We start from the raw sequence: 20,895 nt of genomic DNA, 5'->3' as shown, positions 1-20,895 counted from the left end.
AGGGAGGATCCACGTGAAATAAGCCATCATTTATTAAAGATAATCTCTAGTCTTTTGAACGAGCTGCAGGAGCATGAGGACTGACTGATCAGCTCACAGAGGGAACAAGATATTAGTGGGAGGAAATGAGCGGGGTCTTTTATTGTGTAGACAGCAGACCACCAACATGTCTGTTTTTAAGAAGAAAACGGAACACTCAGGTTTTCCGCTCGCAAGCCTCAACACAAATAACACACTTACCCCGTTTGGCACGAAACGGGCTGCAGCCCTTAGGTTTCGCTTCGGTAGAAGTGTACCAACAATCTGTGGTTATATCTAAACAGGTTATATCTGGGCCCTTCAAAGTAAAAGCACGTAAAAAAAAAAAAGTCCCTGGTGGTTTAAAGTAGAAAACCACAACGCTTATTTTTGTCTCAGGACCACAAAGCAAAATGTTCGTTTCTTGGCATAATTATCAAATGACCAACATGTAGATGGCAACATGAAATTCACACATTGTTTTCTCGGGATAGTCAAAGTTAATATCCTTTAAAATGATTTTTAAAAAGTATAAAATTATGTATTTTGTTGCATTTGAAAAATAACTGCCCTTAGAAACGTAACTAATATTAGACTTATATATATTTATAGAGAATCTTTTTATCGAATTAAGAACAGAGGTTTATATTTCATATTTTATTTGACTGTCATGTTACAATTCAAACATAACAGACTTCCAAAGAGCTACAAAACAGATTCAATCCAAAACATTTATAAAAATAAATGACGCAAAGTAAAAAAAATAAGCATACAAATATTTACAATAATACAAAATATTTTGTATCGGCTGCTAAAACGTTAAGTAGTATCAGGCATAAGAAGTCAATCTGACCAGGATTTTTTTAAATTACTGTGAGAATGAAGTTCAAATGCCAAAAAATCTTCCTCCTCTCCTTTATTTTTCTCATTCAAGGTCCTTCGGTACTAAATGAACTAGAATTAACAGTTTATTGAGACTTTTATTTTGAAACCCGGAAATCGAAACTTAAAGCTCCGAGGTGAAAAACGTTGATCGCAGCTGATCGTACTCACAGAGTCTCAAACTTCTCCGAGGGAACAGCAGAGGGAGGAGAAGACTGGGCTAAACTCCCAAACAGCAAACATCATGAAAACACTCACAATTCTCCTCCGGTAAGAGACACCAGGGCGACACTTTATTTTGAAAATTAAAGCTTCCTTCACAGTGAGTTTTAAGGATCTAAACCTGTATGCTTATGTGTTATTTTATGTTGATGTATTTCATTCAAAGTGTCAGTTAATACGCTGCCAGGCTGCAGGATTGATGTATTTGTCAGAATAAAAGCTGCAGCAGATATTGTTCACTTTAAGGCTTCAGCGGGAGTCAGTCAGCATGTCATCGCCACTGCAGCTGATCTCGCGCTGCTGCTTTGGTTTCGTTTTTCATGAAATCAACAATTGTTGAGAAACGAAACTTATGAAGGTTAATGATGTGTTGCTCATCAGTGACGACAGTAATAATAATAATTCAAATTTAAGTAAGTAAGTAAGTAAGTAATTAAAGGATAATAAAAAACACCGGACTCTTTTTTATTTCAATCGTTCTCAAACCATCTCAAACCTCACAACCTTTTATATTGTTCTTTAAAAAATACATGTATGTCAATATGACTGTCAGTTGACCACACCCTGTGGAAGAAGGTGAAAGTTCAGGAGATTATAAAATAAATACGTTCATTAAAAAGAATGTCTGTTATTATTTCTGAAGCAGTGATTTTAAATAATTATTTTTTAATAAATAATAAAAGATCTTTTCTTACAGCACATGTAGAGGAAGCTCTGTTTTTAACCTGTTATCATACATCCTATGACAAATTAAACCCTGTTGTTAAAACTCGTACAAAAGTCTGATTTTATTTTGAAAGTATGTGTGACAGCAACACGCATTTCTGCTCTGTAAATCTTCCAGGTGTTTCATACATCTACTCTGTTTCCTGATTGGCAGTCTAGTTGGTGAGTATGATTCTGTGATGACACACACACACACACACACACGCACACACACACACAGCTGAAGCTCTGAGCTGAAGATGCATTTTTTAACACAACTTATCCACTGAAGGAGCTCCATAGTTGGCAGTAGATTTCCCTAGATTTCATTCTTCAGTGCCTCTTTCTCCAGATTCCTCTTCTCTTCCCTCATACCCCCCGTCCATCAATTGTACTGTGGGAACACAAGCAGTCCTTCCCTGCAGCTGGAAGCGGCGCCTGGGGGAGGTGGTCCTGCCTGACTGCCACATCCAATGGAAGAACCCGGCCAAAACCGTGTTCGAGCAGCTGGGGGAGAGGAAGTTCGAGGGGTTGCGGTTCAAAGGCCGGTTGGCGGTCCCTGAGGACAGGCTGGAGTCTGGGGATTGTTCCCTCGTCATCAGTGACGTTCAGATTGGAGACATGGGGAGATACGAGAGCTACATGGTGGTGGATGGAGTGAGGGCCACCAAAACCAAGGTCTTCATCCAGAGCGTCAAGCTGTCTGTGATTGGTCAGTGGGGTTCTGGATGGTTTATCTTAGTTTGTTTGAGTCATTGTGTGACTTTACTGTTTTCAATGGGTAGTTTGGATCCAGCACAATGTTTGTTGAACATTAAATATTTGATTTTCCTTTTCCTTTTCAGAACACACGGCCTTTCCATCACAAGCTCCAGGTGAGGACTTTGTTCTGCAGCTTCACACCCATCACTCTGACAGAGTGATCTTCAGGAGCAGGTGAGCTGCTCACCTGCAAACACTTTTCCCCTTAAGTATGAAGAGGAATAAATTAAAACTACATTTGCTTCTCGTGCATGCTGTCATCTTTAATCCCTGTTATTCATTAAGAGTTTATTTAGTGTTCCCTCCCGTTCCCTTTTGCATATGATGTTCTACTTCCCGCCTTCGTATGTTTTCACTGTCTCACCTGTGCCTGGCTAGCCTCACCTCCCCAGTGTATTTAGTCTTTGTCTTTCCCTGTCTCTGCCAGTTTGTCTTTCCATGTAACCTTGCTCCTTATGTGGATGTCTCCCGTTGCTCTTCCGGTATTTTATGGTTTTTCTGGACTTAGTTACTTTTTTTTTTTGCGTGTTGTTTCTGATTAAATCGTTTTTAAAAGTCTGACTCCTGTTCCTGCTGCTAAGCCGCCGCCGCTGAAGAAGACTCTCGTTCCTGCTGCTAAGCCGCCGCCGCTGAAGAAGACTCTCGTTCCTGCTGCTAAGCCGCCGCCGCTGAAGAAGACTCTCGTTCCTGCTGCTAAGCCGCCGCCGCTGAAGAAGACTCTCGTTCCTGCTGCAGAGCTGCTGCAGCTGAAGAAGACTCTCGTTCCTGCTGTCCAGCTGCGCTGCCGCTGAAGAAGACTCTCGTTCCTGCTTTCCAGCTGCGCTGCCGCTGAAGAAGACTCTCATTCCTGCTGTCCAGCTGTGCTGCCGCTGAAGAAGACTCTCATTCCTGCTGTCCAGCTGTGCTGCCGCTGAAGAAGACTCTCGTTCCTGCTGCAGAGTTGCTGCCGCTGAAGAAGACTCTCGTTCCTGCTGTCCAGCCACGCTGCCGCTGAAGAAGACTCTCGTTCCTGCTGCAGAGTTGCTGCCGCTGAAGAAGACTCTCGTTCCTGCTGTCCAGCTGCGCTGCCGCTGAAGAAGACTCTCGTTCCTGCTGCAGAGCTGCTGCCGCTGAAGAAGACTCTCGTTCCTGCTGCAGAGTTGCTGCCGCTGAAGAAGACTCTCGTTCCTGCTGTCCAGCTGCGCTGCCGCTGAAGAAGACTCCCGTTCCTGCTGCAGAGCTGCTGCCGCTGAAGAAGACTCCCGTTCCTGCTGCAGAGCTGCTGCCGCTGAAGAAGACTCTCGTTCCTGCTGCAGAGTTGCTGCCGCTGAAGAAGACTCTGGTTCCTGCTGCAGAGCTGCTGCCGCTGAAGAAGACTCTCGTTCCTGCTGCAGAGCTGCTGCCGCTGAAGAAGACTCTCGTTCCTGCTGTCCAGCCACACTGCCGCTGAAGAAGACTCTGGTTCCTGCTGCTGAAGAATAATTTCCTACGATGGTGCCTCAGTAGTTCTCAAGTTCCGTGGCTCACCTGACAGTGTCTGAGCTTCTGAACTCCAGTCTGGCATCCATTCCTGGGGCCTGCTTCTCAACTCTTCTCTGGCCTGCCCATCCTGCACCCTGTGTTGACCTTCGGCCACATCTAAACTGAGAGTGGCCCCGCCTCTGTCGCGGGGCCCCGAAGAGGCTCCGGAGAGTCCACCTGGTCGGCTCACCTACAGCCGCCATCCACCTGGCTGGCCCTCTGCCCGTCCTCCGGAGAAGCTCCGCCCATCAGATCGGCCCCCTGCCCGCCCCCCTCCCCGCCCTCCAGAGAAGCTCCACATGTCAGGCATCGCTGGATGATGAACCCTTTTATCCCTCACTATATAATTTACATTTCCAGCTCATGTTTTTTCTATCAAAGCCAATCTGGCAGGATTTACATCACATTTTTTACGTGTTTTTTGGGGTTAGCGTTTGCCTCATTTTAACCATAACTAAACTGTGCTCCACAGGAACTGCTCCGATTGGTCAGACCTATGGAAGAGGGGGGATTCTGACAGTCATCGTCTGGAGAAACATCCAGAGAGAGAGCAGCTGACAATCAAGAATTTAAAGAGCTCAGACGAGGGAATTTACCAAGTTCTGGATGAACACGGCCTCGTTGTCAGCACGGTGCAGCTCTCTGTGGAGGGTAAGACGCCTACTTCACCTCCTGGTTTGTTAGCCAATTAAAGACGAGTCGGACCCTGGTTTACCAAGTCGTTAAAACAGTTAGCCTTTGTGTTTTTTGCACGCAATCTTCCATTAAGCAGTTTGAAATGATGAATTATGCTTTGCGTGGTAATCACATGTAACTGATGTAGCTGCCCACTCTTTAACAGAAGGTTCCCAATCTCCTGAAGTCAACCAGAGGCTGGAAAATAAAGCAGCAACAGGTGAGAAAATAACATTTATATTCTGGAAAGTAACCCAGACCCAGAGAAGATTCACTTGACTTAGAAAAAACACATTATATTCCTTAGTTAACCTGTTTTTCCTTCTCTGATGTTTCAGGTGGTGCTGCCAAAATCAGCTGTTCAGCTTTTCTCCTCTTGTCTGTTCTTGTCACGAGTTTGCAAATTCTTCATCTCTCCTGAGAACATTTCCTTTGCAAAATAACTTCACATGAAATGTATGAACTAATTTGCACAAATGAGTGCCAGGTAAGCCGTGTGTGTGGGCCGCTTGGGGTCTAAATGACAAACGCGTACAAAACGTTCAGCTCTGAACTGGCCTCAGCCTGCAGCCACAGACGGGAAGTATGTCGACTAAAAGTTGTTGTTAGGGCCACATAGTGAACATTGTTTCTACAAGTGTCTGACAAAATTACAGAAAGAATCTTGCAGAGAAAGATTTTTAGGTAAGATCCTTTTTTTTCCCTTCAAGAAACAGCCGTTACGTTGCTCTCTGTAAATCTACCAGACTCCATTGACAAAAATAGTGATATTACCTCAAAGAACAAAGGAGTTTCTGCTATACAGCTGCATTGATCACTTAGTTTGTTTGTGCTATTGTGTATAAAAAAAAAAACAAAGTAACCAATCGAGGCAACGGTAGACCAGCTACTACTATATTCTGTGAGGTAAAATCGCTGTTTTTGTCCATGGAGTCTGGTGTGTTTGCAGAGAGCGATGTAACGTCTGTGTGTGGTTAAAACAATCATCTTCCTCTGTAACAGAAAGGTCTATCTCTGTAGGGATCCTTTCTGTCATGTTGTCACACACTTAGAATAACAATCTGAGCCTGTCAGTGGAAACAACAAGAACTTTTAGTAGACGCAGTTTGATGGGGACATTTGCTCACAAGGATTACGATGCAGCCATTACAGCCTGTTTGGGGACTGCTGGCTGAGTCAATCTACTGGAGACGTCAGAGCTTAATCCAAACGGCAGCTGGACTTGGTTGAAGTTCTTGTAGACGCTTCACCTCTCATCCGAACGGCTTCTTCAGTTCTACTCTGACTGGTGGACGGAGCTAGAAATATCAGCCTCTGCAGGTCATTAGTGTGCTAATAGATGTGTAATCAGGGGAGAGCGTTAACCTGGGCTGTTGACCTAATAGCAACGAGAGCCGTTACCACCCTCTGGTGTCGGTGGGTCGTTGGGCTCACATGATCCAGAGTGTGCTTTCAGCTCAAAATTTGACTATTAGGTCACAGCTCAGGTTAACGACTCGCCCCTGATTACACATGTATTAGCACACTAACGACCTACAGAGGCGAACATTTCCAGCTCTGTCCACCAGTCAGTTTAGAACTGAAGAAGCCTCTAAGGAGAGAGGTGAAACGTCTTCAAGAACTTCAACCAAGTCCAGCTGCCCTTTGGATTAATCTTAGAATGACGACGACCTGGATGACTGAGAACCTTCACAGACACACTGTACCTTTAAATCATTTCGACCCCAAAAATCCTAAAAAATAGGCCCCACGTTAAACATAACAATACCAGACTTGACCTTTTACCGAGAAGAAGTTTATATTCGAATTTGACAACAAGAATTAAACAACAACAGATCCAAATTTACCGTTTTCAGACAAAAATTGTGTTAAAGGAATAGTCGCTCATTTTTGTTCTTTTGGGGAGAGTTAATGAGAACAATTATATCCCTTGTGCATCTGTTCAACAAATATAAAGCTGCAGTCAGTATCTGGTTAGCCTAGCTTAGCACAAATAAAAGGAAACAGCTAGCTTGGCTCTATCCAAAGTTCACATATCAGCATTTATCAAGCGCTTAATTAACATACTTTAGTAAATAAATTCTGCTCCCATCTGGTCTGATGGAAGCTGTGTTATTTTTGTTGTTTTCAGTTCTGAAATCAGTTATACCATAGAATAATTTAACCCATTTAACTACTCGCTCTATATTTACATGGCGGCCATTTTCCACTGTCCTCTGTCAGAGTAGAAGGCTCAAATGCTGTTATGATATTAATGTTTACATGTTGCAAACTATGTCTGACCAATTTTTTATCATTTCACTGCTTTGAGATCGATCAGAATTGAAAGACAAAAGGTGATGAAAATATGGAGGGACTTTTCCAAGATCACCCATTAGCTTCTGTTTGACAACTTTAACTACTTCCTTACTACAGTCTGATTGATTTGAGTGTTATTCTATATGATAAAGGAAAGATAATTTATTCTGAAATATCAACAAACATCCTAAAAACATTTATTACCTGGAAGCAAAACACACTGGATGTATTTAAGCTAGCAATGTAGCAGAAGAGGGACGTAATCAAGCTAGCTAGCACTGGTGGTAACTGTCAAGTTGTCTCATAAATAATCATAACTTAGTGAAGTTTTGTGACTTTATCCATAAAATGTGTAATTTATAAACAGTTTACATCCAAAACATGTGTATTGTTTTGTGTAACAATCTCAAACAGTAATGTTAGCTAAGAAGTGGCTAGACTGTAGTAGACTGAATAACAGTCTTTAAGAAAAATGGTGACTGTGAATATATTCTTCTGTGTTGGTAATGGAATTATTATAGTGTTAGCGCTGGTATCACAGTCTTTCATCTGTCTCAATAAAATAAAAACCTATAAATAAAATGAGATAAAAGAAGCAAACAAATGTATTGTATATGATTCATTGTTGGTTCACACTGGAATGACTTCAGATCCAGATTCACACAAATAAATGCAGAACAATGACCTCTGTACAGATAACACAACTTCCTCTCTGTACAATAACATGACAGTAATTCTGAATTTTTCTTATCGTCACAAAATCACATGAAAGACACATTGCATGCATCTGACTAAAAGTTTTCCACCTTCTGTGAGAACAAATGACCTCCTAGCTACGAGACAGGAAGTCAGAGAGGACATGTCGGTTTGTGGGATTTGATGACAAGAAGAAATACCGCTTTATCGTTCTTACCTGCTGTGACTCACGAATCACAAATGGACAAAACAAGTTTCAAGTAATGTTTGAAAGAGCTTCTCTCTTTATAGTGCGGTGTTTTCAATCCAATCACCTTCTGCATTAAGTTCAACAAAGACAAAAGAAAAATATAAACATGTTCAGTGTTTCATTAACGTCCAAGTCATTTTCATATTTTGATTCATAATTAGGAACATTTAAGATTATTTTGATTTAAAATGTATTTTTAAAAGTTCTCAAGATTTAAATCCCCATTTATGATCGTCTGTTTAAAGTTGTATTTAATCCAGTGTTTGTTATGTGGTCCCACTGTCTGCTGTCATCTCATGGCTGAACGAAGTTCATGCTGATGGTAAAACAACTTTTCTTCTTCTGCTGCTTCAAATTAAAAGACTTTATCTGGCTTTTATTGTGAAGGACACACATTTATCATAACGTTAGAGAGGGGATTTGTTATAAATCAGATCCTCCTCATCCCAGTAGATTTTTGCTGTTGGACATAATTTAGTCCGTTTAAATGTCAACGTACTTTATGATGGTCAGAGTGAGAATTGATCAACAGTCGGTCAAAAGGCTGCAGGAAGTCTCGTGGCGGTTGCAGCTGGTGCAGCAGTAAAGTAAGATGCAGCAAATCTAAGAGTCTCTTCACAAATGGATGATCACAAACAAGCACAGATTCATCTCTGTGTGACGTTACAATCAGGCTGAGCTCTCCTGGAGCTTTAATCTGCAGGTTAAGGCAAAGACGAAGTTAATAAAAAACTTTTCAATTACAGGTTTGCTAGCTTATCCAACGAGTGCAAGACAACCCGACGCAAGAGACGACAATCAGACACGAAACCGGTTAATCTTTAGTTAATCACCCCAACCCAACCCGGACTACCGTCTGATAACTTAACTGACAAAACAGAGCCCACAAACTCTCCATTTAATTGAGTGATCGACTCGTGAATTAAAGGATAATAAATCACAAACTATTTTCAATATATATTCATGTTTTCAGTCACTGTGAAGTAAAAATGTTCAACATTTAAAGGTTCCAGGTTTGTTTTTCATCACATCTGAACTGTTAGTTGTTGGATAAAAGAAAAAGATGGTGACGATCATTTCTCAACCAGGACTGAAACTGAAGGATTTAAAGTGTAACAAATGATTGAACTGAATTTGTGTTAGTGACTAGCAGTGGTTGTACAGCTTCATTATTATTGTTTTGTTTTCTACATCATAGCACTTTAGATGTTTAAAAAAAACACTTGGTTCATATCCAGCTTGGACATCAGCTTGTGTGTCTACGACCTGTGATAAACTTGTTCTGAGGAGGGAAGGAGGAGAAAACAAACTGACTTCAGGTGTCTCCATGCTCCTGTTTCAATAACAGTCTGGTTTGTTGTTGAAACAGATCCTTCATCAGGGCAGAGCGCTCCAGTTACGCAACGCTCCCGTTAGAAGTTGGGTTTGTGCTTCTTCACCTCCACCATGAGGTGGTGCAGGTTGATGAGCTCGGACCGGGCGGCCATGCTGCGGAACGTCGGCTGGTTCAGGATCTTGTGGAAGCCGTGGTAATACTGGATGAGCTGCGTCAGAGCGCCCTGCGGCAGAGACAGGAAGTGACGCTTTATGACACCTCACACTTCCTTTTACTCACAAACACAACTGTATCCTACTGAAAGATGGCCGACATGACAGCTCCCTAAAAGTGAAGCCAAACCCTCTCTATCGCCCCCTGCTGACTGGCTGCAGTATACCTCATAAAGCCCGCCTCCTCCATGTTAACAGATGGGACATGAGTCAAACTATAAAATCAAAATACATGTCAAACATGGTTTCTGTCATTATAGTTAGTTCTTATCATGCTGATTTATGTCCCAGTGTTAATTTTTCTGACAAGTTTACTTTTAATTAGTTATTTGATGCTATAAAAAGGGGTGTGGCCTCATGATTGACAGCTCTGTTGACAAATGGGGCTCCTGCAGCGTTCTGTTCCCGAGTAGCAGAGTAGAGGAGGAACGGTGAGAGGAGACGTAACTAACACTAACACTACAGTCATTGAACTTTCCATCAGTGTGAATATCTGCTTCAGATCAAGGTAAAGGTGTGTGTCGGGTGGAGGAAGGGGCGGGGCGTCGACACATGTATACAATACAGGTATTTGATAATGAAAATAAGGATGAGTCACAGCGCTGGAAAGCACCTGTCTGCTGACTCACCTGGATGATGCTGGTTCCGTTCTTGAAGTTTGTGAAGGACCTCATGACATCCTGACTCATCGACTCCACCGACTGTTTCCATGTACTCGAAAACCCCCGAACCAGCTGAGTGATCCGAGCTGCACACACACACACACACACACACACACACACACACACACACACACACACACACACACACACACACACACACACACACTTGAGGTTAAATCTTTATGTCCTTTATGGTGGTTTTGTCATGTTTTGTCTACATGTGTGAGGCTGCTCACGCGTGATGTGGTGACTTTTCAAAGAGAACAAGCTTTTCGAGGAACTAAAAGCAGGATGTGGTCAGCTGAGGCGAGTCAGAAACCTGCTGCCTCGGCCCGACAGAGGACAAACAAAACTGAGGTCTGAGCAATTTCGTTACTCTGTAAAACAAAACCAACCCACGACCTGAAACAAGGCTGCTGTTTATCAGTCATTAGAGAAACAACAGAAGGAGGATGGAGTCTGCTTCCTGCACCAGCTGATCTGAGAGGCTGTTTGTAAAATCCACCCTCACCTTCCTCGTTCTTCAGGCGGTCCAGCTGCCCTTTCTCCACCAACGCCTCGGCCTCCTTCACGAAGGCGATCATCCCTCCGAAGGGGGAGGACAGGATCTCCTCGATAAACTCCTGAAAGAGGAGGATGTGACAGTTAGGGCCTCAGATGCTGTTTTATGTTTAAAACAGAATCTGGACTTGAACCCAGTTGAATTTCACTATAATGAGACTTCATTACAAGATTGCACGTTAACTAATGTGTAGATGGCATATTTAATTTTTTTTCTTTTTTATTTAGTATATATTTATGTATTTAGGTAAAAAGTAACTCCTGTATTTTAAAACCTGGGCTCTACTTTTTCATATTTTTGGGGTCTAAATGACCAAAAGGTACAAAAAGTTTTGGAATTTCTCCAGTAGATTTCTTCAGCGTGCAGCTTTAAAGCAGGCTGTAATGGCTGCAATATAATCCCAAGTTTGTCCTCTAACAGTTCTTGTTGTTTCCACTGACAGGCTCAGATTGTTCTTCTAAGTGTGTGACAACATGACAGAAAGGATCCCTACAGAGATAGACCTTTGTGTTACAGAGGAAGAGGATTTTTTTTAACAACACACAGACGTTACATCGCTCTCTGCACACACACCAGACTCCATTTAGAAAAACGGTAGTTTTTCTTTGCAGAGAGTTGCTGGTCTGCGGCTCCTTCGACTGATAAGTGTTTTTGTTTTTATTAGTTTCACGACTTTTCTGTTGGGTCTGAACTGACCATTTAAACACCAATGTCACACAACACAAACAAGCTAACCGCGCAAGGTGACAGAAGACCAGCAACTCTGCGAGGTAAAAGGAGTGTTTTTGTCAATGGAGTCTGGTGGCTATGCAGAAAGCGATGTCTGTTTTTGGTTTAAAAAAAAAAGAAGCATATTCCTCTGACAACACTACAGAGAGGATCCCTACAGAGACTTTTGACCTTTTTGTTACAGTTTTTAACCAGAAACAAACAAAAACAGTAATTTAATCTCACAGAAGACAGGAGTTGCTGCTCTACTGCTGTCTCGATTGGTCTGTTTGTTTCAGTCACAATGCAATTCTAAATAACTAACGTGTAAGAGGGCTGAATAATGTTTACCTGCGTCCTGGCCAGGAGCAGCTGTTGGAAACCTTCCACCTCTTTACTGTCGTCTGCTGCCCTCTCCTGGACAGAGAGGGGAGAACAGGCAAAACACAAGGATTTGAACAAAATACGGGTTGAGAGGAGAGAAAAGCTGACATAAGAACATTTAACCAGCAGGTAAATTACATTTTTGGTTATGGGTCCCATTTGTTCACCGTGACACAGAGACTCAGACGACATGCAGGTTTTGCAGCTCACCATGAGGACGCTCAGCATCATGTCGTAGTTGTTGATGAGGAAGATGAGCTGGTCTCTTCTGGAGGGAAACTCTGCCGCCATCTTCAGCACAAAGTTTTCTACCTCCACCTGGAAAACAACCAATATTAATCCCCTGCAGGGTTGTAACAGTGTGTGTGTATGAGTGTGTGTGTGTGTGTGTGTGTGTGTGTAATACCTGCAGCTGTCCGAGCAGAGCGTTGGTTCTCTCGTTGGGAAATGTCTGATTGATGCTGACGATGGCCGATGAGAACTCTGCGTAGCGACGTGTGATCTGAAATCCACACACACTTGTTATGTTTAAATGCACAGTTCTCTGTGTGCGTGTGTGTGTGTGTGTGTGTGTGTGCGTGTGTGTGTGCGTGTGCGTGTGCGTGCGTGTGCGTGTGCGTGTGTGTGCGTGTGCGTGTGCGTGTGCGTGCGCGTGCGTGTGCGTGCGCGTGCGCGTGCGCGTGCGCGTGTGTGTGTGTGTGTGTGTGCGCGTGTGTGTGTGTGTGTGTGTGTGTGTGTAGACCTACGTAGTGTGGCCTGGTGTCCAGCACTCCCAGTTTCTGAGGGTCTGTGTTTCGGATGCTGTGGATGTTCATCTCCAGGATCATCTCAAACCTCGGCCACAGCAGCTCCAGCACCGCCTCCCAGTACCTGACACACACACACACACAAACACACACATTACATCATCATCTATACAGGTGCATGACCCTACTATAAACCTTGAAAAGCCAAGGCTGCTGGCTGTAAAAAGAGCTCAGCGTTGGGTTATGAAACGTGATTGGACGATGTGTCACTGACTTGTCGAGAGCAGGGATGTTCCTCTTGGCGGTGATGGCTCTGAAGCGGAGGATGATGTGGATGCAGAGGAAGACGGCGATGCTGTCGTAGCAGTCGGACACATACGTGGACATGCTCTTCTGCAGAGACGGAGCAGACAGAGGCGATAAATGATGACTATATGACACCAGGTTTTTTTACACTCTGAAACGTATACAGTTAAAATATGTCAGAACTCCCATGATGGATCTTACCTACATTACACAGTACTGTCTATTGCCCTTCCGTCAGAGTATCCCCACACCTGTATATACTTTATATTACATAAGCTCCTGCGTTGTATCTATAACGTGTTGATGAACATAATTAAGTGACTCTCCAGTGGGAGAATAATAACACTGAGAAGAGGTGCATCTTTCGTACCAGGAACATGCTGAGAGTTTTCCCCATGATGCTGTTGAAGAGGTCGAGGGCCGAGTTTCCCGCCACCATGAAGAAGTCGGACAGGAAGAGGAACTCTCTGCAGCCGTTGTCCAGCAGAGCGTAGTGCTGGCTGCGGAACAGCGTCTCGTAGGGATACTGGAGGAGAGAGAGGAGAGTGAGCGTGTTTATATTGTTTTCTATAAAGTCCCAGGTTAAGTCCACAGAGACTCAGTCAGAAAAGGTTTCAGTGGAGGTTTGCAGAAGAACAATCCACCAGATGTCACTGTGGATCCACTGTTTGTTTGTTTTCGCTCTGCTGCAGCTCGGTCTGTGTTCCTGCTGGTCTGGCGTTTTTATTCTGCTCCCCCTTTAAAGTCTGCACATTCGTCTCATACGAGTTATTTTAACCATTTGCCATTTTCTCTACATGCACTACAATATAAGAGAATCAGTCTGGTGTCAATGCCTGTGCCTCCTTTTATTTATTGTTTAAAAAGTCAGCTGGAGTCAGACAGAAGATAGAGAGAATATGGAACAACAATCCGCTCCTCTCTCTCTCTGCCTTCAATGTGTGGTTTTTCCGGCTGTCTGGTTCCTGTTTTCAAGTCACACATCAAAACACTGACAACGTGCAGCACACACATGGCATTCACTGTAGCACGCGGGCAGGTAGCTAGCAGGCAAACAGTGACAGGCAACAACACAACAACGCGGACAGACCGACCGCAGTATTTGTTTTATCAGACTGCTCTTCCATCCGACGTCCGCCCGTCGCTCCTCTCGTCACAGTGCAGCTTCGCTCCAATGTAGCGTCACAAAAAGCAGCTTTATGAATATTTTCTAATCGATTTGGGTCGCTCTCACGTCTGGAACATTTAGTTTCTGTTTTGTTTCATACTTTTTTGATTTTGTTGTTTGAAATTGTTTGTTTTTGTTTATTAAAATTCAAAATGTTCTTTGTGTTTTGTTGATTAGATTTCATTTTTGGAACTTTTCTTTTTGCTTTCTTTTGTTTTTTGGATGACATATTTTTGTATCTGATTTGTTTTAGTTGAACTTTAACCTTTTTATTACAGTGACATTATTCTGTGCACATCAGTTTTTAAACCGTGTAATATTACTCTGCTTTATGTTTAGTTTAAATAAAGTAAAATGCTGCACAACATTCTGTTTCAAGTAATGTTTAATGACCCGACCCGGTGATGTCTGAAGAAGTGCCGAGTGTGCGTCCTGAGCACGGGTCTTATTACTTAGTTCTTATCATGTTAGTATTGTTGTTGTTTTTACGGGAGCCCAGAGCGGACATGCATCCTTACATGTGATTTACTCCACTGTGCAGTGATAACGAATCATTTCTGGTTTTTATCTTGTTACCTCTCGAAAACAACCGGAAAATACTCGTCATCAGGATAAATCAAATGTATGGATGCATGTCCGCTTAGGGCTTCCGTAGTTTTTGTTTCTCACGTGACTACTCTTTTCCGTGCTCTGACTCCTGAGCTGCTGTAACAGTTGACTTTCCCTCAGTGGGGTATCAATAAAGATTAAATGATCCTTTATGTTTTGTACATGCGGTAAAGCTTTAATGAGCTGATCCTGTGTGAACAGGTTCGTGTTTGTGTGACGGCTCACCCTGCTGTCTCCTCTCTGAGCCGTGTGTGGGACGAGGATCGGCCCCTCCAGCTCTGCAGGACTGAGGATGGCCCCCCTCTGGCCCAGAGTGAAGATGGTGTTTCTGCTCTTCAGAGACGGTTTGGAGAAGAAACCTGCAGCAGGAGTCAAGGAGCCTCAGTGTCCTCAGACAGGTTAATGGGGCGGGGCGTTGGCGGGTCACAGGAGCTGATGCTGCCCCAATTAGTCTTTAATTAGCAGATCTCTAATCAATGCATTCTTACGTTTGGAATGTCACGCCCAAACATGCGACACAAACACGCCTAATGACACAATTAGCTGCACATATTCACACGGCCTGTCCTCACATGGCTGTGCATCAAAGAGACTCAGTTTCCTTCTCACCCAATTTCTGACGTTTCCTTTTACTTTGTGCCAGTTCTGAGGATCAGTGTCAGCTGGAGACGCGCCAGCGTGTTTTCGTGGACAGTGTTCTGGCACTCTGCCTGCACTTAACCTCATTTCTATATTTACAAAAGCACTCGACAGAGAAACCCAGAAGTCAGTCACGTGTACGGATTCACGTGAGTTGGTTTGTTTGGGAGAATAAAATGTCTTCGAGGTGAAGACGTTTCAGATTCAGTTTGAACCCTGCGAGATGAAACCTGTCTGATCTGAACATCTTGTTTGTATCCATCCACCTAAATATGATGAAAAACTCGCAGTCCAAAACCGTCCTGTAAGTGAACACAAACATATCTGATTCTTTCCGGGAAAGTAAAGAGTCACTTTGGGGCCTGTGATGAACAGAGATTACCTGGAATCACCCCTTTGATCGAGCTGCTTATAACTTGCACTCTGTGATCAGAGGCCACAAGCAAAGCAAGTCAGTGGTACAGATTTTATTCATTGTTTATAGTTTTATACTCACAATCTAATGTTTCTATTATTGCTTTCTTTTGCACCGGGACGGCGTCACATTGTGTTCCCTTTAAATGTTCTTGACACTAAAACTTCCTCAAATCCTTTATGAACTTCTAGTCTCACTGATAGATTGTTTATATTCACATTAATTTACTCTCAAACTAGTTAATAAGACGAACTCCTGAAGGAGACATCTCTCTCTGTAGCTGCTGAAGGCTTCTCTTTGTTCACCAGCGAGCCTCGAACCGTCTGCTGACTGAACTGATCATTTATTTAAGTGTATTTTGTCGCATCCTTTTGTTTTATAGATAAATATGATCTCTGTCTCTGGATCTTGTGAATGTGTCTCTTAATAACTAAAGTGACAAACACACACACACACACACACACACACACACACACACACACACGCACACACACGCACACACGCACACACACACGCACACACACACGCACACACACACACACACACACACACACACACACACACGCACGCACACACACACACGCACACACGCACACACACACGCACACACACACACACACACACACACGCACGCACACACACACACGCACACACGCACACACACACGCACACACACACGCACACACACACACACCTGTCATGTTCAGCGTGAGTTTTAAAGGATATCTTTCTTGGCTGTGTCCTCCACTCCCATCAGGTCGTCTTTGTCTGCGACCTCCTCGTACTGCAGACAGGAAGCACACACGTCAGCTCACACGGAGACAAAGTATTCATTAAATCCTGACAGAGGGAAACAGACACTGAAGCACCGTCTGTCGGCTGACATCCAGTTGGTTCCCTGCCACACCACAGACTGTGTAAAGGAAGGGGGCGTAGTTTCACAGGGGAAGCCTTTAACCTGCAGTCTTTCTAATGTCCAGCAGGGGGCGACTCCACTGGTTGCAAATGAGTCTGATTGTATAGAACACGAGCCGACTTCTCTCCTGATTTACTCCTCAGTAAACCTTTTCCTAATCAGTTTACGGTCTCAATCTCTGGTTTCAAGTCAACACGGCACGATGTTCATTCAGTCAGTGATGCTCCCGTTTAGAGTCACATCAGATTAATAATAAAGCAGAGAAATACAGCTCACAGGCAGACAAAGCTGTCTGTGTGTGGAGTTTGACTGTTTCCTGTGTGAATCCGCTCACCTGCACTTTGAGCAGCCGCCCGCTGTACGACTTGAAGTAGCTGTAGTAAATCTTGCTCATGGTGTCGACGTATTCGTCTCTGATCTCCTTCGCAACTGTTCTCTCGTTGGCCAAAAGGAACTGGTAGAAAAATCTGAAAATAAAGAAAAGTGGCTGGTTTCCGTTGATATCTACAGAATATTTACAACCTAAAACATCTTTAAATTAGAGTCCAGGAGCGGGCAGGTGGAGTTGTGCTCACCTGTACTTGAGGAGAGTGTTCTGTGGGATCTGGTAGTTTGTCATCGGCTTCCTGAAGGAGTAAATCTTCTGCAGGATGAACTCTCGGATCTTTGACACCGCCTGCAGGGAGGCACGCAGATTAATACAGTTTCCTATCAGGTAGAGTTTGATTCTACAGAATACTTTACAACAAGGTGCATGCTCTGCATATAAAGAGAGAGAATATATAGAGTGCAGCACAAACAGATGGATGTTTATCTTCTAATCTTTGTTAAGAGATGTAACTTTTAATCGATTCAATTAAAAGTCGACTGAATTTCGTCTGTTATGAATATTTACTTGTGAATTTTTCAACAGCCCCTCCCCTTCTTCCTTCAGAGTCTCACCTTGAGTTTGAGGCGGTCGACGATGTCCTGGATGTCGGAGCAGGCCAGCGTCTCCCTGAAGCTCAGCTCTTTGGCGAAGTTGATCTTGTTGTTGAGCTCGTGCAGCTGCTCCAGAAACTCCTGCTCCGTCACGGGACTGTCCAGGATGGTGCTGCAACGACAGGAGTTAACGTCAGTCAAACTTTTACGGTACATTTAACCACTCTATCTCTCTCTTTCTCTGCAAAGCTTACGAGATCATGGCTCCGGGCACCACCAGCTCGTCCACCAGCTGGCTGAGGTGGCTGCGGACCGCCTGCCTGTTCTTCAGCCGCACGTTCATGCTGACCGACTGCTGCTGCAGGGTCTGAATCTCGCTGCTGATGGAGGAGAGGTCGCTCTGGAAGCCGCTCAGCATGCCCTCCATACGCTGACAGAGTGAAAAGAAAACAACTGTGGATTTCTTCTTATTTGTGTTTGTGTGTAACAAGTTCATTTATGTGGGAGAAAGCAGGAACCAGACAGCCGTGAATAACCACACATTGAAGGCAGATAGATAGAGAGAGGAGCGGATTGTTGTTCCATATTCTCTCTATCTTCTGTCTGACTCCAGCTGACCTCATCATGCAGTGCATCGTGGGAACAGGATGAAGGCGTCTCGTCTTACCTCCAGGATGGAGTCACAGGCGGTGATCTGGTTGTGCAGCAGAGCGATGTTCTGACTCTCCTTGATGTCTGACAGGTGAACGGTCAAGGAAACAACAACACAATGGGCCTCATTTACGAACAGTGCGCACGAATCTGTGCTTGAACTGTGCGTACGCACGTTTGACGCACAAATCTTGGATTCATCAATTTGTTCTTACCTAAATTTCTTCGTACTCTGCGAACAAATGTAGAACTCCCTCAGACCATGCGTACGCGCAAATGATGAAAGAAATGTCCTCGGAAATGTTAACACACACCCTTTAACTAAATGCATACTATATTAAAACTTCATTTCCTGAAAAAAAAGGCTTTAATAGACAACAATTGCATTTACTAATGTATGGACCAAACGTAAATGCCGTGTCATCCTCATATTTTATGGTCATATTATTAAAACTTCAATTATAGCAGTTGAGTTAGTTTATTAAGTTTACAGAGTAGACCATATGAAAATATTCACATTGAAATGTAACACTTTTGTTACAATTGTTTCTATTTCTGCTGATGTGAAATTTTCCTTTTTTCCTTTTCAGGACATCTTTCACGTTCTTTCAGCTTCTCCGTAACACCGCTCTCTTCATGCGGCACCAAACAGATGTCCTTATATGGAGAAGTAGAGGCGTGGCAGGATGCTGATGGCAGATGGCGGACACGCGCCTGTCAATTTAGAATGGTTCTGATTTACTAACATACGCACGGTGGTGAGAACAAAATTGGCCGGTACGCACGTGTCATGAATCTGACGGTGATTTTGCGCAAGTACTTATTTTTTGCAGAGAGTAAGAACATTTCTGCGCAGATATTAGTGAATGAGGCCCATTGTCTGTGTGTAGTAAAATAAAACTTTTTTATAAAATGAGCTTTAAAACATGAAATCCTGAGAGTGAAACTTTGGGCATGAAGGATACAGTCTTTGATGGAGGCCTGTTCGATCCTCTGCAGCTCTGACTCCACCTGTTTGGAGTACTGCCGGAGGTCAACGCCCTGAAAACACAGACATTAAAACATGAAGAAGACATGCTAAGTATTGGGTCACAGCTGCTCCAGGTTTCACTTAACTTAAAACTATTTTATGAAGTTTAAAAAAACACAAAAACTAGATTTACACTTGTTTTTTACAGGAAGCATCAGGTAAATCAGCTCTAACAACTCTGCCAGACCAGCCTGGAGAGTCATGAACTCCAGCTTGAAAGATGACCTTCAGTGTCATGATGTTCTCACCGTTTTGAGCGCCTCCTTCACAAGGTCATCTTCTAGATTAGCCTGGATGTGAACTGCAGGGGACAGAGAGAAACGGCGCTCATGTCGAGTTAACATCCAACAGAAACTCTTTTGGATTGTGTGAATTTAAATCATATTTTTTTCCTCCCCGCAGGAGGTTTTAGAAGGTACGGATGTGGCTTTGATAAATCCAACAGCTCGTAAAGTATTAAAAAACATGATATTCTTTCAATATTGTACATGGAAACTAAAACTTTGCTATATTAAGTCCTAGTCACAGCATTCTGCTGCACTGATGGTCAGTTTTAAACATAGAAGACACTTCAAATATATTGCTTTAAAACAATAATAACTGGTAACAAGGGGCTCCATTTAACTGTAGTGTATCTTTACCGTAATATGAGACATGTAAATGATTGATGCATTGCTTACTGTCCACTTCATCCAAGATAAACTCGTCAGTGGTGAGGTCCAGTTCTCCCAGGTTGAGGTTAGTGATGTCTCCATCAGTCTTCTAGAAAAAGCATCAACATAATTACATACAAATACACTTATTTAAACTTATTTGTCTGAGGTGGTGGGTCTATCTTTAAGTAAGGGACAAAGCTCAAAGTGTTGCCTTCAAATGTCTTGTTGTATCAGGTTAACACTCGTGAATTTATTCAATTTAAAATGATGCCGAGAAAAACACCCACAGTAAATACTTACATTTGTGAGGCTACAACAGTAGATGTTTGTTTTTCTGCATAGTGATTGGCTTTGTGATTCTTTAATAAAATTACTGTGACTTATTTTCTGTCAATCCACTGAACTCCTGTTCGCTTCAGTATCAGTGACGTTGCATTTGTTACCTCAGGATGCGTTCATTGGGCTGATCTGTGTTATGACAGTATGCTAGTAGCGACATTAGCTTGAAGCAACCTAAATTCACCAGGTCAATCTACACAATTTAAAAAGAGCCTGCTAAAAATCATTAATACTTTACCAATCTAGTTTTATTTAGCAAGATCAAGTCAGCTAAATGTTATGAAACAATTCATTGATACAGCTTTTTGACGTGAATGCTAAGAGCATCTGGGAATGCAAGAGCGCAGACACCGCTTTACATTTCGTTTTTTCCACAATAAATGTTACAAACAGAAGTTGTCAAATGTCACCTCGTCTTGTAAATACGCCATGGCGATATCTGTCTGATTTCCAGCTGTGTTTACATCGGGACCAGCTCCAACAACAGCTGCAGCTCCCTCCGCCATTGCGGCGAATTTATCAACACAAAAAAACTACAACAGTAAGTTCCGCTTCGTCGTCCCCAAAATGATAGAGCGTTTTTGTGTTCATGAACTGATAACGATGTAGGTATGATGGTATATATAA

The 20,895-nt window shown here is 43.1% G+C and overlaps 2 protein-coding genes across 3 annotated transcripts; one reads left to right on the top strand and one right to left on the bottom strand.

Annotated features, from left to right (window-relative positions):
* The first annotated feature begins 1,048 nt into the window (after positions 1 to 1,048).
* On the top strand, positions 1,049 to 6,083 carry igldcp (Ig-like domain-containing protein). Its single transcript, XM_069681049.1, has 7 exons — positions 1,049 to 1,170; positions 1,967 to 2,010; positions 2,180 to 2,539; positions 2,673 to 2,763; positions 4,562 to 4,740; positions 4,931 to 4,984; positions 5,103 to 6,083. Exons 1-7 carry the CDS (start codon positions 1,145 to 1,147, stop codon positions 5,183 to 5,185), a joined length of 837 nt encoding a protein of 278 aa, XP_069537150.1. The 5' UTR covers positions 1,049 to 1,144; the 3' UTR covers positions 5,186 to 6,083.
* Positions 6,084 to 7,235: 1,152 nt separating this feature from the next.
* vps52 (VPS52 subunit of GARP complex) lies at positions 7,236 to 20,780 on the bottom strand. 2 transcript variants are annotated; one of them, XM_069681047.1, is made up of 20 exons: positions 20,679 to 20,780; positions 19,954 to 20,035; positions 19,522 to 19,574; positions 19,209 to 19,284; positions 18,260 to 18,327; positions 17,847 to 18,022; positions 17,614 to 17,764; positions 17,247 to 17,347; positions 17,006 to 17,138; positions 16,484 to 16,539; positions 14,927 to 15,062; positions 13,295 to 13,450; positions 12,893 to 13,011; positions 12,619 to 12,742; positions 12,279 to 12,374; positions 12,083 to 12,190; positions 11,840 to 11,905; positions 10,730 to 10,841; positions 10,186 to 10,304; positions 7,236 to 9,567 (listed from the first exon to the last, which is right to left on the bottom strand). In XM_069681047.1, exons 1-20 carry the CDS (start codon positions 20,772 to 20,774, stop codon positions 9,421 to 9,423), a joined length of 2,175 nt encoding a protein of 724 aa, XP_069537148.1. In that variant the 5' UTR covers positions 20,775 to 20,780; the 3' UTR covers positions 7,236 to 9,420. The 2 variants fall into 2 exon arrangements, with proteins under 2 accessions (XP_069537148.1, XP_069537149.1); XM_069681048.1 differs by having other exon boundaries at positions 19,954 to 20,032.
* Positions 20,781 to 20,895: the final 115 nt, after the last annotated feature.

This window comes from Semicossyphus pulcher, unplaced genomic scaffold (genome assembly GCF_022749685.1).
Source record: "Semicossyphus pulcher isolate SPU_LCO1_2020_fin unplaced genomic scaffold, fSemPul1.0.p SCAF_5, whole genome shotgun sequence".
NCBI lineage: Eukaryota > Metazoa > Chordata > Actinopteri > Labriformes > Labridae > Semicossyphus > Semicossyphus pulcher.
This window is presented reverse-complemented; position numbering and strand designations above follow the sequence as displayed.